This window comes from Triticum dicoccoides, chromosome 7B (genome assembly GCF_002162155.2).
Source record: "Triticum dicoccoides isolate Atlit2015 ecotype Zavitan chromosome 7B, WEW_v2.0, whole genome shotgun sequence".
NCBI classification, from domain to species: Eukaryota; Viridiplantae; Streptophyta; class Magnoliopsida; order Poales; family Poaceae; genus Triticum; species Triticum dicoccoides.
Genome location: NC_041393.1, coordinates 8,686,199 through 8,701,507, shown reverse-complemented (window position 1 = coordinate 8,701,507; position 15,309 = coordinate 8,686,199). Strand labels below are relative to the sequence as shown.

General features: G+C 46.5%; 2 protein-coding genes and 1 pseudogene across 2 annotated transcripts; 1 reads left to right on the top strand and 2 right to left on the bottom strand.

Moving 5' to 3' along the window:
* The window catches only part of LOC119338498, a 19,998-nt pseudogene extending 19,133 nt beyond the window's left edge, over positions 1–865 (bottom strand).
* Positions 866–5,197: 4,332 nt separating this feature from the next.
* Positions 5,198–6,487, top strand: LOC119336121 (momilactone A synthase-like). Its single transcript, XM_037608142.1, has 2 exons — positions 5,198–5,324; positions 5,403–6,487. Exons 1-2 carry the CDS (start codon positions 5,296–5,298, stop codon positions 6,298–6,300), a joined length of 927 nt encoding a protein of 308 aa, XP_037464039.1. The 5' UTR covers positions 5,198–5,295; the 3' UTR covers positions 6,301–6,487.
* A 5,242-nt stretch (positions 6,488–11,729) lies between these two features.
* LOC119335910 (acidic endochitinase-like) lies at positions 11,730–12,716 on the bottom strand. Its single transcript, XM_037607954.1, has one exon. The coding sequence runs from the start codon at positions 12,714–12,716 to the stop codon at positions 11,820–11,822; it is 897 nt and encodes a 298-aa protein (XP_037463851.1). The 3' UTR covers positions 11,730–11,819.
* Positions 12,717–15,309: the final 2,593 nt, after the last annotated feature.

Here is a 15,309-nt window from a genome sequence, read left to right as displayed (position 1 = left end):
TTTGTGTGTGTCAGACGTTAGTAATGGCGCACCATCTCCCTGGTGCGCCATTACTAACCTCACACACACACACGCAGGCACACCCCCACCAGACATAGCAATGGAGCACCACCGTCATGGTGCGTCATTAATGTTCATATTAGCTATAGCCGTTTTTCCAATAGTGGCTGGAACTGTCAACCACCGCTTTCATGCGTCAGCTAGATTGATAGTGCTACCTGAGGTGTACTGACAGGGTGCGTTGTTGTAGAATTGCACCCACACATAGTCAAAGAGGCCGGTGTTAAGGGCGCCACCCACCCATGCATCAGGGAAAGGGCATTGTGGTGCGACAGTCAGGTAGACTCTCCTGCCGGAGTTGTTGTATCCTTTGAGGAACCTCGCAAGATCGTCCCAGTGGAGGGGTGTGCCGCCTTCAATGTCGAAGTCAATGCCGTCGAGGACCGCATCGTCGTGAAGATGACTTACCTCCCAAGTAGTTGTTCCACAAGTACATCGCGACATTCTTGGCGTCCTGGGTCGAGGAAAGGTAGTAGCTGCCTGCCCCACCACCGATTGAGAGAACTACCTTGACGCCACGGCTCTGGCATTATTGTATGTCGGAGCTTAGGTTCATGCAGCTGCCATTGGTCGGGTCGCAATGGCCTGCCAGGTTGAGGACCGGCGGCTGGCCATTGCCGAAGGCGGTAAGGAAGGCGATGTTGACAAATTTGTAGTTGCCAGTGGCGCAGGTCTCCGCAAGTGTTCCCTCACCACCATTCTGGCCCCAGTAGATGGAAATACCGCCGGCTTCCGAACCGAGGAACTGCGTCGCCACTACTACCACGACCAGCAATTGCAACAGGGATGATAATCTGTTAGCCATTTGTGGGGCCAGCCTATTGCTTCTATTGAACTATGAATGTGTCTTCTGTTTTGTTGATGAGTTTGAGATCGGAGGGTTGGCTTTATATAAGAGGGGACTCGCAGTGTAAAATTAATTCGTCATTCCCTACATTGTTTATGCTCATGCGTGGCTTGTTGGGTACATAGATGAACGCATGTGAACGGCGACGGTGTTCGTGATTTTGAACCACAGCTCCAGTTATTATCTTGTTCTACTTGAACATAACGACGTGCAAGGCACCAGCATATACAGTAGTAAAATAAGAAAAGGTGACCGGGTTGTTTGATCAAAGTTGCATGCAGCTAGAAGCCATTTCAACACAAAAGGCCAAATGGAGAGGCGATCGATTGCACGAATCCGACGCCGGGCGGGACGGCGACCCACCGGGGGCGACTATGCTCGCGGGCGGAGCAGAGCAAAACCACCCGGAAAACTACAACCCACCCACCCGCGCAGCCCAACGACGTGTTAATTGTCACACTCAAAAAAACGACGTGTTAATTGTCACACTCAAAAAAACGACGTGTTAATTGCAACAGTTTTCAGAGCTAGCGTAGGTGTGCTCTCTGCGTGAAAATACCCTTCCTGTCCCGAACTCAAACGGACCTATCGTTACCAAAAGAAAAAACACCTATCATAAACAGCAAAATAAATAATAAAACAAATCTGAATTTTTTGGCAGTAAATATTGTTGAATGTTTTACATACGTGCAAACTTTCATGAGGAAAAAACATTCCAATTTCTCCGGAATCATTGCTCGAAAATAGTCATTTTGAGTATTAATTTATTAATTTTGTTTTTCTTGGCTAGAGCATTTATGAATGTCTTTCTCATGAAGGTATGTAAAAAAATCATCAATTTTTGTTGCCAAAAAGTCAGAATTTTTTGATTCACTTTTATCTTATTTTTGTTTATTTTAATGTTCATCAGAGACCATTTGAGCTCGCGAGCCAAAAGTCTCTGCGCGTTGTTTGCAGGCGTCTGAACGTCCGCCACGGCGCCCAGCTGAGTGATCTCACCCAAAACCCTCGCCGCACGTTCCTCTCTAGAAGCCACACCACGTATTGAGTGCCGCTCAAGGGGACGTGGCCTGACGCACGGCAACTTGTATTCAAGCCGACCGATGTTACCGGACAGCTGACCGGAGCTGCTTCAATGCAGACACCACGACCGTGAACCCTACTTCGACCGTTGTGGCCACATTGAAGCAGCGTCAGTCTGCTTGCCCTGGTTATTTAAAGCAGGAAGGCTGCACCTCCAAACCCTATCCCATCTCCTTCGCACACTGCCACTTCGCCTCTTCTATCCTCTCTATTGCACATTATCGAGATGGCCAAGTCCGTGCCGATAGGACGATCGGCAGGGAGTTCTAGCTCGTGGAGCCACCACCCACAGTCCTAGGGTCCACCAAGGTCCACCACTGTAACGGGCAAGACGAAGTTGGTGCTCTCCTCAGACGACAAGGAGCAGCAACAACCACCCAACCCCGTCGAGGTCGTGCGGACATATGATTAGTATGCGTGTCAGTTCGAGCTGCTGCTTGATCGGACGCCCTTTGACCACGGTCCGGCACCACCTTCGCCGCCTAACCACGGCGTACAAATTGGACGCCACATTAAGGAGGAGTCGGTGTCCCAACACAATGTTGTGTTAAGGCGGAGCCGGCGTCCCCGTCACATGGGCACATCGTCTAAGCCGGTGTCCTCGCCACGCCGTTTATACCACGCGCGGTAGTGAACAGGTGCCGCCATCCCCCGCACCCGTCAGCGTCTGGCCCCCGTGAAGATGGAAGAGGAGGTGTCCGGCCCAGCGATCGCCAAACGCATGCGGATACCTCCTCTACTACCTCTGACGTGGCGGTTGCACCTCCTCCTCGCGCACCATGATGGCCACTGAGTAGGCTGCCGGGATCGGCGCAACACGACGCTCCACGCAGCGTTCTCTACGTTCGACGTGGCGTCAGACTGGGTGCACACCGACCTGGACCTCCTGTTGCCTGGGCCAAGGATCGGTCCACGACCACAACACAGATGTTCACCCATTGCGGGTGTCAGATCATCGACCAGCTCCTGAAGGTGTGTTTGAGCAGTCCGAGCGCACCACCATCGCCCTTGCCCTCGCCGTCAAGGGCAAGGATAAGGGTGAGGCCGTGGTCGCGAGGTGAAGGAAGCCAAGTGGCGGCCAATCAGGGTTGCCACGACCATAGGAGGCCTTCTGTTGCTGGAAGGACGACGATAACAAGGACGACAGCGGCGACAACGATGGAGGGAACGACGACGAAGGTGCCACTAGCATTGAAGGCCATGCCTATGACGTCACCATCTGGTACCTCGTTTAGTTTAGTTTAGGTTTAGCTTAAATTCCCTTGAATCTAGTTAAACTTTGTTCGGTTTTCATCTTTTTGTTGTAAATGTATCAGAATTTTATTAATATCATCTGGTTTACACGAATTTCGTCTATTTTTTTAATGATGTCTACGAATACGTTTGGACGAGGCAGCATTGTTTGATGTGTCCATTTAGATGGACATCGTCTTCACGTGCAACCCAAAAAAATACAGACTCTGAAACCAGCGACATCAGGGAAAGTGCGTCTATCCTCATTTTAAATTATTTAAATTGCTTACCACATGTGTCACATGGTAAGACACGCCTATCCTCTAGTTGGGCGCGGATTCTCTATCTTGCCATGTGCAAGGTAGAGAGCTACAGTACCTTGCCTTTGGCCCACAGCCGTTGGATGGGGGGGGGGAGGGGGTCCAGATCAGGTGAAACGTTGCAGCACGTGCACTTTTCATGGGTACTGTTTGATGGGCACTTTTTGAATATTGTTCACGCTACTGTAGCATGGGTACTGTTCCATCAAATCTGGTCGATCCGTTCGCGATCTAATAGACGAAAGAGGGGGAAAGGCAGGGTTACTGTACCTCTCTACCTTGCCCATGGCGGCAAAATTTCGTGTTTTGACCCTTTTCTGATATCTATTCGAGATCTGACCTAGTTTAAAAAAAATCGAGATCTTACCCTTTTGCTTCCGCCAGGGTCCATGGCGGTAGGGTGTAACAGCCTACCGCCAGGGACCTTGGCGATAGGAAACATCCCTACCGCCAAACAGAATGGCGGTAGCATGTACAACCCTACCGCCATGGTGCTTGGCGGTAGGCACGAGCACGCACTGTGTTCAATACTTAGCAAAATTTCACGGTAAGGCATGCAATCATACCGCCAGGGACCTTGGCGATAGGCAGTTATACCCTATCGCCATGGATACTGGCGGTAGCAAAAGTGTCAGATCTCGAAAAAAAATCAAACTAAGGTCAAATTTCAAATAGGTATCAAAAAAGGGTCAAAACATGAAATTTAGCCGCCCATGGCGAGGCAGAGAATCTGCAGCCCCTCTAGTTACGCTTACACATGCAAAAGGCATCGAAGAGGCAGAGTAAGACAAGGATACAACAGCGATGTGCTCAACCACTAATCAGGTACTCTAGTCTAGCTACTTATATATACTGTATCTAATCAATGGTGTCAAAAAAGTACTGTATTTAATCTAAGCATGATTTTATTAGTCTGCTCGTGTGAAACGCGCGCAAGCTCCGATTCATCGCCGACAGTCTATCATATAGTAATACGCATATATTTCCACTGATTCCACCGTTAACTAAAAATTCTTTCGCCCCACTTTTTAAATAAAGCAATTACGCAAACATACAAAGTTTAGAAGCAGAAGTCAAATACAAAGAAAAAAATATTCTGCTGAGAGCACAACTCAACAAGCCTAAAAACGTTCTCTAAAAAAATAAGTCTAAAATGAGAAAAGAAAGGGCCAACAAAGGCGCAAGCAGAGATACAGACCCATAGTCCGGCTCCGGCGGAGGCCAAGGGAGGGCTGGCGCCAGGCGGAAGGCCAACAAACGGAGGCCGAAGATGATGTCATCGATGGCGTTACGTTCCCGGAACGGCTAAGCGGCTTCCATGGCTGCAGAAAACCACACCATTTAGAAATCGTATCAGTAGGTCGGCCATCAAAAACCGCTTGATCACAAGCCTATCACGTATAGTCCAAAGCGTTCACCAAAGGATCTCAATGCCCAACCATCTAATGTGACGAGAACGAGGCGAGCAGGCTGCTTGCAATTCCTCGTAGAGGTCCCGGAAGGTTTTCACCACTTCACTCGCCGAACTCCGTATAAATTATTACTCTCTTCATTTCATATTACTTGTTGCTCAAACGGACATATCTAACACTAAAATAAGTCTATATTCATTTGAGTGATAAGTAATACGGATGGCAGGGAGTATAAAGAATTTTTTGGGGGCCTTATAAAGATGTTTGGAGCCTTCGTTAAGTTCAGTTGCCTAGCTATCGTTGTGCGAGAAAGGAGCTCACGATTTGTCCATCGTCGAAGATGTTCCGAGCAATGCACGTCCTTTTCAGGTACGAAGGTTTTTGGTGTGGTCCGGCAGCCCGCTGATGTTCGCTGCCTTGCTCACTTGTTGTTTTCTGAGAGTGTAGCACGGCGAAGAGCGGAGCGGCCGGAAGGGCAGGAAGCCCGTCACGCCCCCTCTCCGCTTCCTCCGACTCACGGAGGTTGGCCGGCAAGGTGGCCGTGATCACCGGCGCGGCGAGCGGCATCGGGAAGGTGACCGCCGCCGAGTTCGTCCGGAACGGCGCCAAGGTCGTGCTCGCCGACGTCCAGGACAGCCTGGGCCGCGCCGTGGCCGCCGAGCTCGGCGACCCGGACACGGCCTGTTACACCCGCTGCGACGTCACGGACGAGGCGCAGGTGGCGGCCGTCGTGGACCTCGCCGTGGCGCGGCACGGCCGGCTCGACGTCATGTTCAACAACGCCGGGATCACGGGCGGCAACTACGCGGGCTCCCCCATCGAGTCCCTGGACATGGCCGACTTCGACCGCGTCATGGCCGTCAACCTCCGCGGGGTGGCCGCCGGCATCAAGCACGCGGCGCGCGCCATGGTCCCGCGCGGCGCCGGGTGCGTCCTCTGCACGTCCAGCACGGCGGGCGCGCTGGGCGGGTCGGGCCCCCACGCGTACAGCGTCTCCAAGACGGCCGTCGTCGGCATGGTGCGGTCCGCGGCGGCCGAGCTGGCGGCGCGCGGCGTGAGGGTGAACGCCATCTCGCCGTTCGCCATCGCGACGCCCATGGGGGCGCGCTCCGCGAGGGAGATGCTGGGCCTTCCACCGGGGGGCGCTGGCGACGAGGAGTTGATCAGGCGGCTGTTCGATGAGGACATCAACGAGATGGGCGGCGGCATCGTGCTGCGCGCGGAAGACGTTGCGAGGGCGGCAGTGTTCCTGGCGTCCGACGAGGCTAGGTACATCACTGGGCATAATCTCATGGTCGACGGCGGGTTCTCCGTGGGGAAGCCGCTCAATGTCCAGGCCTGTTGACTATTGAGGACGGCGAGAATGGTGCCCGGTTTCAAGAAATTAAACACAAAAAAAATCTGAAGAAAAAGAAACAGTGTACTTTGGTCTCGTTTTCAGAGCTCCGTGTGCATTCGTTCTTTTTTCAAGTAAAATGGAATTGAGCTGCTCTGAAAGGTTGGGATTAATTGAATGAAGATGTACCTTTCTATTTGAGTGTTTGGTGAGGACCATATGTTATCACAGAAGTAATTTGGTATTTGGTTGGAGGAACATGACAGAGTAAAATCGATTTTAAGAAACAGTGTTTCGATCAAGATGTTTTGGTTGCTTCATCACTTGTGTGCCTTGAATTTTTGTGGTCTCGTGTTTTTTGGATCACAATTCCATCATGAATATTTGGGATATTCCTCCTAACTTTGTTTCATCATCCCAACCAAATGGCATAATCAACCTTAGATTATTGAATGATCATGTTTTACAGAACTTTATTCAAATTTAAGCACTTGGAATCTCATGGTTCTGGAACACATACTCCCTCCGTTTCAAATTACTCGTCGTGGTTTTAGTTCAAATTTAAACTAAAACCACGACGAGCAATTTGGAACGGAGGGAGTAGTTTGCATGTCGTTAAACTGATGGAGGCGATCCACCATCAAGCATCTGAATTGTCAACTTTGAATTGGGTTGTAATTATTTAACACACGCTTACCACTATATCTTAAGGACAATTTGTAGAGCATATATGTGTCGTGACTGATTGTCAAACTCCAAAAAACATAAAAGGTATATTGATGAAAGAAAAAAGGAGTAGATAAGAAATTACTTTTCTTATACTCTGTAGAATTCTTCATTCTGCAACATCTGAGTTAGAAAATCATACTCCATAAACACTGAGATAATATCCTACTCTAGAAATCTCTATGGTGTTTGTTAAACTCCATATACTATAACACCGGGCCAAGTTACCTAAAATCACTAAAGAAGACACACAAACATGTAATCACACTGTAGTGCATATGTGGTATCTTTTATTATTAAGGCCTCGTTTGATGAAAGAGGTTTGAAGAGGATTAGAGAGGAATATCCCCTCAGGGCCTAGAATCCCCCAGAAACCCCATCAGCCCATTTGATTCGCAGGTATTAAACGGGCCAAACCACTCCAATCCCCACCAACCCCTCCCGACCCACGCGGCTCAACAGCCTCGCTTAGCCCCTCGCGGAACGAGACCCCCGCCGCTTTGCAGCTCGTTCGTCGTTGCCGCTCGCAGCAGCTCCTTCTTGGCGAGACAGGAGGAAACAACACTACCCAATTCTCTGAAATATTGTGGTTGGAGAGGGATTGAGGATTCAAAGAGATTTGAGGGGATTGGGTGGAAGAGAGGGATTCACCCAATCCTCTCAAATCCCCATCCCCTTTGAGGCTAGAAATCCCTCTATATCAAACGAGGTCTAAAGGGGATCTGCAGTCGTCGTGATGGTTCAACCAGCCCTCCCCCTCGTCGCGCGTTCGCTACTCCCCCGGCTCGTGCGATCGATACTTCCCCGGGAAAAAAAGTCCATCGTAAACAGACCAACTGCTGTGATCCGAAAAAACACGGCCTCGTGTGATCGCTTCTTCCCCTGAAAAAAAAACCCTATCGTAAACAACTGCGACCCACGTCGCACGCCCGGTCTCTCCAAGCCCCTCGCTCCCGTCCGCTCCGCCCACAAACACCACCGCTCCACCCAGAGCTCTCGATCCGCCGCTATGTGCCACGCATGGCCATTGACATCTTCTGCAACTGCTCCCCTCCTCGTCCACCTCATGGTAGAGGTGGCCGTCGTCTTGTCCGTGCCTCCATGGACGACGCTGCTCCGCCACCCGATCTCCTCTACACGACAACCCTCCCTTCTCACCGGCGTCCGACGCTCATCTCCTTCGCTGTCGTGTTGTCGTCGTGTCGGTCGCCAGTGTGCCTCTCCCCTATACTGCCCTGTACCACATGCTCGACACCGCCGCCGCTAATATGGACTGACGACGACTCAGACGCCGAGCTCGACGGATCACTGCTCGGTTGCTCCTGTTGGCCGCTGGTCCCAGTCCCCGTCCCATCGCACCGCTGGTACTGACTTTCTTCATCGCAACCAGTCCTTCACGGACCCCTTCTCTTCTCAAGCCAGGCGCTGCTCCGCCTCCCTTTTCTTTATCAGATGATGGTCGATGGGTTCTGCTTCGTACTAAAATTGTCGCTTTCTATTATGCATGCGCAGTTCTGATTCCTATAGTGTGTGCTTCTAGTTCCAGTTCATCATCAAACTATTCGAGTGAGGATGTTCAGTTGGCTCTGAACTTTCCCTCTTATTGGTTAGTCTGTACTAATGTGCACCGAGTACCCTGCTGTGTGTGTGTGTGTGTGTGTGTGTGTGTGTGTGTGTTTTTGAGAACACCCTACTGTGTTTTTGCAAGCCATCTGAAACAGCTCGTGCTATACTTTTGCAGGCGATTGCTTTAACTGAATTATGCAAGATCAATCCAGCATGTGGTGTTTTTGCCAGAGTGGTGGCAGAGGCTGACGACACTTGTGGAATCATGCAGCTTGAATGTTTTAATGAAGACTTGATTTGATTACTCTAGCTGAATATTTTTCATTGAGAGGGTTTGGAGAGGATAGGTTTTCCATCATGTATATATCTCTGTAGCATGAAGAACTTTCATAAATGAATCTGATTTTTCTGTATCCTGGATTTGCAAGCGTACCTGTTCCTGTAAGCACTTGAATGAATTAGGTCAACATGAAACACCATATTTACTATTTAGTAGATCAGCGTGCTCTTATCAGATTTGTGTATCCTTACTATATTTTTGTTTATTGAATAAAGGTTACAATTATGATGGTGAAGAGCTTAGAATCTGTTCTCTGTCCAAATATTCATCGAGTGTTGCGCTTCTTTTTCTCTTGTACTCAGCTCACTTTTTTCCATAGAGGCCTGGCACTCATGGACATACTTGTTGATGCATATCAACGCAACACTCACCCTGCTTCAACAAAATGATCATACTAGGGTGTTGGAGCATTTGTAATCATTGGATTATCATCATATTTGATGGAGATAATATTAGTTATGTACATGTTCCAGGTTACAATGATTATACAAATGGCCACCCCGGGATGAATGAGGTATAAAGGGGAGTTGGTGATTATATGTCCCTTTGTTGGTAAGTCGTCATCCCTACTCATCATTTCTCTTGATATATATGCACCATTTCATAGATCTTCTAATGTTTTGAAGAATTGCCCAAGCAATAGTAAGGCGAAGTGACCAAACATTTGAATTGACAACAATGGTAGAGCAAAGATGGATTAAGACGATGGATGTGGAGAGGAAGGAACTGCCGCTTTTCTGGATGCAAGGAAAGTAGTGAAAGAGACGGTGACATAGGGAGTTAGGGACACACTTCTAATTTTTAAAATCCACATCAGGGGCCTCCCCTACTATTTAATGGTGAAATACATACATGATTAGTCTCCAGGAGAAAAAAGTGGGAGAAAGAATTGGTAGTTTTTGTTATATGGTTGAATATCCATCATGTTTGACATACACTTCCGGATTAAAACAATCACCGATGTTTCTATTTTATGTCCCGTGGCAACGCACGGGCATTCAACTAGTAAGCGATAAAATGAGAAAGGTGAGATTGGGGCAGCCCATCCACAACAACTCAGCAAAATTTGATTTTCCTTGAGTTTCACAATAAATATTTTGAACTATTACATCTATGCTCATGTACGAAGTAGACTTTTGTCATCGTTATTTTCCCGCACATGTCACAATTCACAAACTGGAAATACATTAGGTTTAGTTTATGCTGACCCCCTCGCTTTCGTAGATGTAACATCACAAAAATTACCAAGTTTAATGTTAAATAAAAAATAGCAATTAAATGAATATTTTTATTTTCCTTATTGGTGGTTGGATTCTCTAAAGAAATTAAATTTCTTGAGGATTAATTTGAATTTGTCCCAAGCCTTATTTAAGACCATCATAAAAAGAGGGGATTCACTTGACTATCCAAAACATAAAAATTGGTTGGGAAAATTTTACACAATTTTAACTATTTATATTCCATTTCACTTTGAGTATTTTTATATTTTCCTACACAATGTATTAATTTTCCCAAGGGGTTGGGGCTAATATGACTTTGGCAAAATTGGTTTAGGGAATTATTAAATGTTGGAATCATATGATGGAATATTTCATCTTTGCGTCATTCGCATCTCAAAATTATTATTTGAATTTTTTGGGCTTTGATAACCCCTAAAATTGGTTTTAGAGATTTTTTAAGTCCATATTAAATTGATTCTAAACAAAATGAACTTACACAATTAAATTTTCCTACACAATGTATTAATTCAACAAAGGAGGGGTGGGGGTATTAGGACTTTGGCAAAATTGGTTTTAGGGATTTATTAAATCTTTGGATCATTTTTCATATAATGGAATATTTCATCTTTTCATCATCGGCATTTCAATATTATTATTTGGATTTTATGGGCATTGCTAACCCCTTAAATTGGTTTCAGGTATGTTTTTAAAGTCCTAATTAAATTAATTCCAAATAAAATGAACATGCATGATTTAATTGGGTACAAATTATATTACCTAAGCCCAAAATAAGTATTTTGATTCAATAGAATTTTCTTGGTTGTTAGGAAGTGACTTGGCAATTATAAAGGGCAAAACAACCTGCCATAATTATTTATGTACAAGAAATAGATTCTAGAAACTATTTTCCATTTTGCCACAAATATAATTGATGCTTGTTAGTGAATAGTGTTGAATCATCATCGAAACGGCACACAATACCTACATGGACACACCTTATCGACCAATGGGTGCTTAGGTCTCCGGGGCTTGCTCAAAGGAAATAAGGGTGGATGTGTTAACTTCATCATGGAATCCTAAATAGAAATTTTAACTAGTATATGCTCATGGCTTCATGCCCTTGGCACATTTATAATATTTTCATTTCCTATGTTAGCAGTATGTTCCACAAAGTCCGTATGTTAGGAGTAGAGCAGAAGAAGGTGAGCAAATCTCACTAATAGCAAATCAACCGTCATGCATAATATTTATGCATACTTTCAAAATTCTAGATGCATTATACTCTACTCTACTCACTATTGTGAGCCGCTTTGCAAAGGTATTGTTTCTCGGGGGTTGGTCTAAGCACATATTTATTGATAATGAATGAATGGTAGCTGGTTTTGGCCAGGTGGATAAGACACATGAAACATATTTGTGTAATGCCCCTTTGTGCGGTCAATGGAATTGAATGTAATGAAATGAATGATGATATGCAAACATTTTCATGTTGAACACATAATCATGAGTTCTGGTTTCCTCGTTCTGAATGAAAGATCCAAGAGATGCTCCAAGTAAAAATTATTTATATTATACAACAATCAAATGACACATAATTACTTACAAGTAACAACTCCTCACACGTCACAATAAAAAAGCACACATGTATCACACAAATCAAAGGTAAGGTAACCCTCTCAAACATCACTCTTCACGGAAGAACTGTAGCCATCCTGGTCATCATAGTATTTGGACCACAACATGATCCCTCCATACTTCCCTGTGCTCTTAATCAATGGGAGAACATCTGACTTTAGATCATTAGCTGGGATGAATCCACTCCCGGCAGCCTGAGGTGACGCCGGGAGGCCGAGGAAGATCTGCTTTGTTGGAACTGTCAACCACTGCTTCCATGCGTCAGCTAGACTAGTAGTGCTACCTGAGGTATACTGACAGGGTGCATTGTTGTAGAATTGCACCCACACATAGTCAAAGAGGCCAGTGTTAAGGGCGCCACCCACCCACGCGTCAGGGAAAGGGCATTGTGGTGCGGCAGTCAGGTAGACTCTCCTGCCGGAGTTGCTATATCCTTTGAGGAACCTCGCAAGATCGTCCCAGTGGAGGGGTGTGCCGCCTTCAATGTCGAAGTCGATGCCATCGAGGACTGCATCGCCGAGAGGTCGCGAAGATGACTTACCTCCCAAGAAGTTGTTCCACAGGTATGTCGCGACGTTCTTGGCGTCCTGGGTCGAGGAAAGGTAGTAGCCGCCCGCCCCACCACCGATGGAGAGTATGACCTTGACACCACGGCTCTGGCATGACTTGATGTCGGAGGTTAGGTTCGTGCATCCACCGTTGGTCGGGTCACAGTGGCCTGCAAGGTTGAGGACTGGCGGCTGGCCATTGCCAAAGGCGGCGAGGAAGGCGAGGTTGATAAATTTGTAGTTGCCGGTAGCGCAGGTCTCCGTCAGCGTGCCCTCGCCACCATTCTGGCCCCAGTAGATGGAAATGTCGCCGGCTTCCGACCCAAGGAACTGCGCCGCCACTACTACCAGTACCAGCAGTTGCAGTAGGGATGATGATCTGCCTGCCATTTTTGGAGCAAACCCCTATTGCTTCTGTGTATGCCTTCTGCTTTTGCTTCAGTGTATGATGATCTGAGTTTGGGCTCGGATAGGTTGGATTATAAACGAGGGGGACTCGTAATGTGAAATCAATCTGAAACTCCCCGTATTGTTTATGCTCATACGTGGCTTGCTGGGCACATCACATGGACGGATGAACACATGAGAATGCCTTGTGCTCTCAGCTTCGAATCAACGGCGACGGTGTTGGTGATTTCGAACCACAGCTTCATCAGCTTGTAAGAGTTTTCTTGTACTACTTTTTTTTTAACATGAGTTTTCTTTGTACTGCTTGAACGGAATAACGTGCAAGGCACCAGCCCAGAATAAGAAAAGGTGATCCACCGGATTGTTTGAATAAAATTATAGTGAATACAAAAGGCCAAATGGAGAGGTGATGGTGACCAATCGTACGAACGACGCGGGACGAGACGGCGACCCGCCGAGCACACGCAGGCTCGCGGGCGGAGCAGATCAGACTCAGAAGCTAGCGTAGGTGCTGTACTGCTATGGCTCAGCGACCTCTGGCATGAGACAGGGGGAAGAAGGGTTGACACCATGATATTTTAAAACGAACTTTTTTCATTATTTTTTCAGCAAGATTTTTAAAATTTGTGCGTATTTTAAAAAATGCTACCTATTTTCAAAAAATCATCATTTTTTAGTTGTTTGGATTTCTTACCACATCAAAAATCATCATTTATTTGAAATATGTTCATGTATTTTAGAAATATTAAAATATTTTAAAAAAAGAAATATTTTTTAAAATCTACGAAAATAAAAAAGAGAGATCTAAAAAAAGAGGTAAAGATAAATGAATTTATTTTATAGAAACTAAAGGTAAATTTCGCTTTGTTGCTTATGCGACAAGATGTTGGCATGTCACACAACCCACACGCTACTATGGGCCGGCCCATGGAGCCAGGTTCTTTTAATCCATTTCATCCATCTTCTAGCAGTTTTCATATTTCCTTTCGGTTTTTTATTATTTAATATTTTGAAATATTTTTTCCTTTTTTGGGTTTTGTTTTTTCCTCCCTCTTTGGTATTTCAAAGCACAAGCATTCTCTTAAATTCATACACATGTTTACAAAACACAGAGCATTTTCTAAACACACATGAACATTTTTATATATTTTTTATTTTCATGCACATTTTCAACTAGTTGCGAGCTACCCCTCCCCCTGCCCCTAGAGTCACGTGCAGGGTGCGCTTGCTCAGGAGGAGGCTATAGTGGGGTTTCCCTTTTTTTTCATTTCCACCTTTCTTCTTTCTGGTTTTTCTCATCTACAGGTTCCATCCATAGTACGGGTAGTACTTCCCATGGTGTACAAGTTGCATCTTTCAAGGAGAACACGTTGCACCGTGTACGAGTAAAGGTTTCATCAGAAATACCACATGCAATGGAGGGAGTGCATGTTGCACCATGTCAGGAGTATAGGTTACCCTAGGGAGTACAAGTTGTATTGTGCAGGTAGTACAACTTACATTGCGCGTGGAGCACAAGTTACATCATGAGGTGTTTGTTTCGTCAGTTTTTATTCGTCACGTGTTTACGCTGTAAATAGGAAGCGTTACCTGCGTTTGCTGAGCTGCCTCCGTAATCACGTCCCTCTGTAAATGGGTTCAGGCCAACTATGGTGGATACCGCCCACCTCCCACCGGTAAGGGTTGGGTTACCCTTCACGAGCCCTCCTCCTCCTCCGCACGACTCCCCGACGTCGCCGCCTCGGTGATCCCCATCGAGTCCCCCTCAGCGGTCCCCATCGAGTCCCCCTCCGCCCCCCCTCGATCCTCTCATCCTCGTCCAACGCCAGCACACCCGTGTCATGCTAGCGGCCGGACACAAGCTACATCTCGGCTAGGAGCCCATGCTGACGAGGATGGACCATTGAAGCCGCCGCCAAGGAGCAGCCATGCCAATCTTCGGGTTTCCACGCCATCTCTTCCTGCTCCATAAAGCTCCTACAGATCTTGTAAAGTTAGGGTTACCACTCCATCTTTGTCCATTGTGTTCTTGATCTATTCCTGATCAGTTGTAGGGTGATGCAAAGAGATGAATGAAATTTGGGTTAGAGAGAGGGGCTGCAAAGAGTCAATTAACAAGTCAATTAATACGTTTGCGAGAACATCCGCATGATGACGTCCGAAAGGAGCACATCTGCAAGACAACTTTGGGTATGCAAACACAATTCAAAGTTCTTTTTATCAATGATCTAATATATATACATACATCTAATATATTCAAATTGATCTTCTTCTTTAATAAAGATGCAAGAGATGCGGGATAAGCTCCTACCAACGGACCGCATACGAGCACTTCAAGAGAAAATTGCGGGATTTTTGCTTGACCAGGTCATAGCTCCCGAAGGAGAATACCATTACACCTAATGCCTGCATGTAATGATCTGCAAATTGTAAGAGAAATTGACTCGGTAACCAGCAGCAGGAAAAATCACAAATCATTACTACAGAACTGAATACTACTGGGCTAATTACATCAAGATGCAAAGAGATTTGGAGGCGCAACTTCAGTACCATTGTACAGGTTTGAGCTTGGTGT

Coding starts and splice junctions, on each gene's coding strand:
- LOC119336121 (XM_037608142.1), top strand. CDS start 5,296: ATGTTCCGAGCAATGCACGTCCTTTTCAG. Junction 5,325..5,402: donor GCAATGCACGTCCTTTTCAG/GTACGAAGGTTT, acceptor CTGAGAGTGTAG/CACGGCGAAGAGCGGAGCGG.
- LOC119335910 (XM_037607954.1), bottom strand. CDS start 12,716: ATGGCAGGCAGATCATCATCCCTACTGCAACTGCTGGTACTGGTAGTA.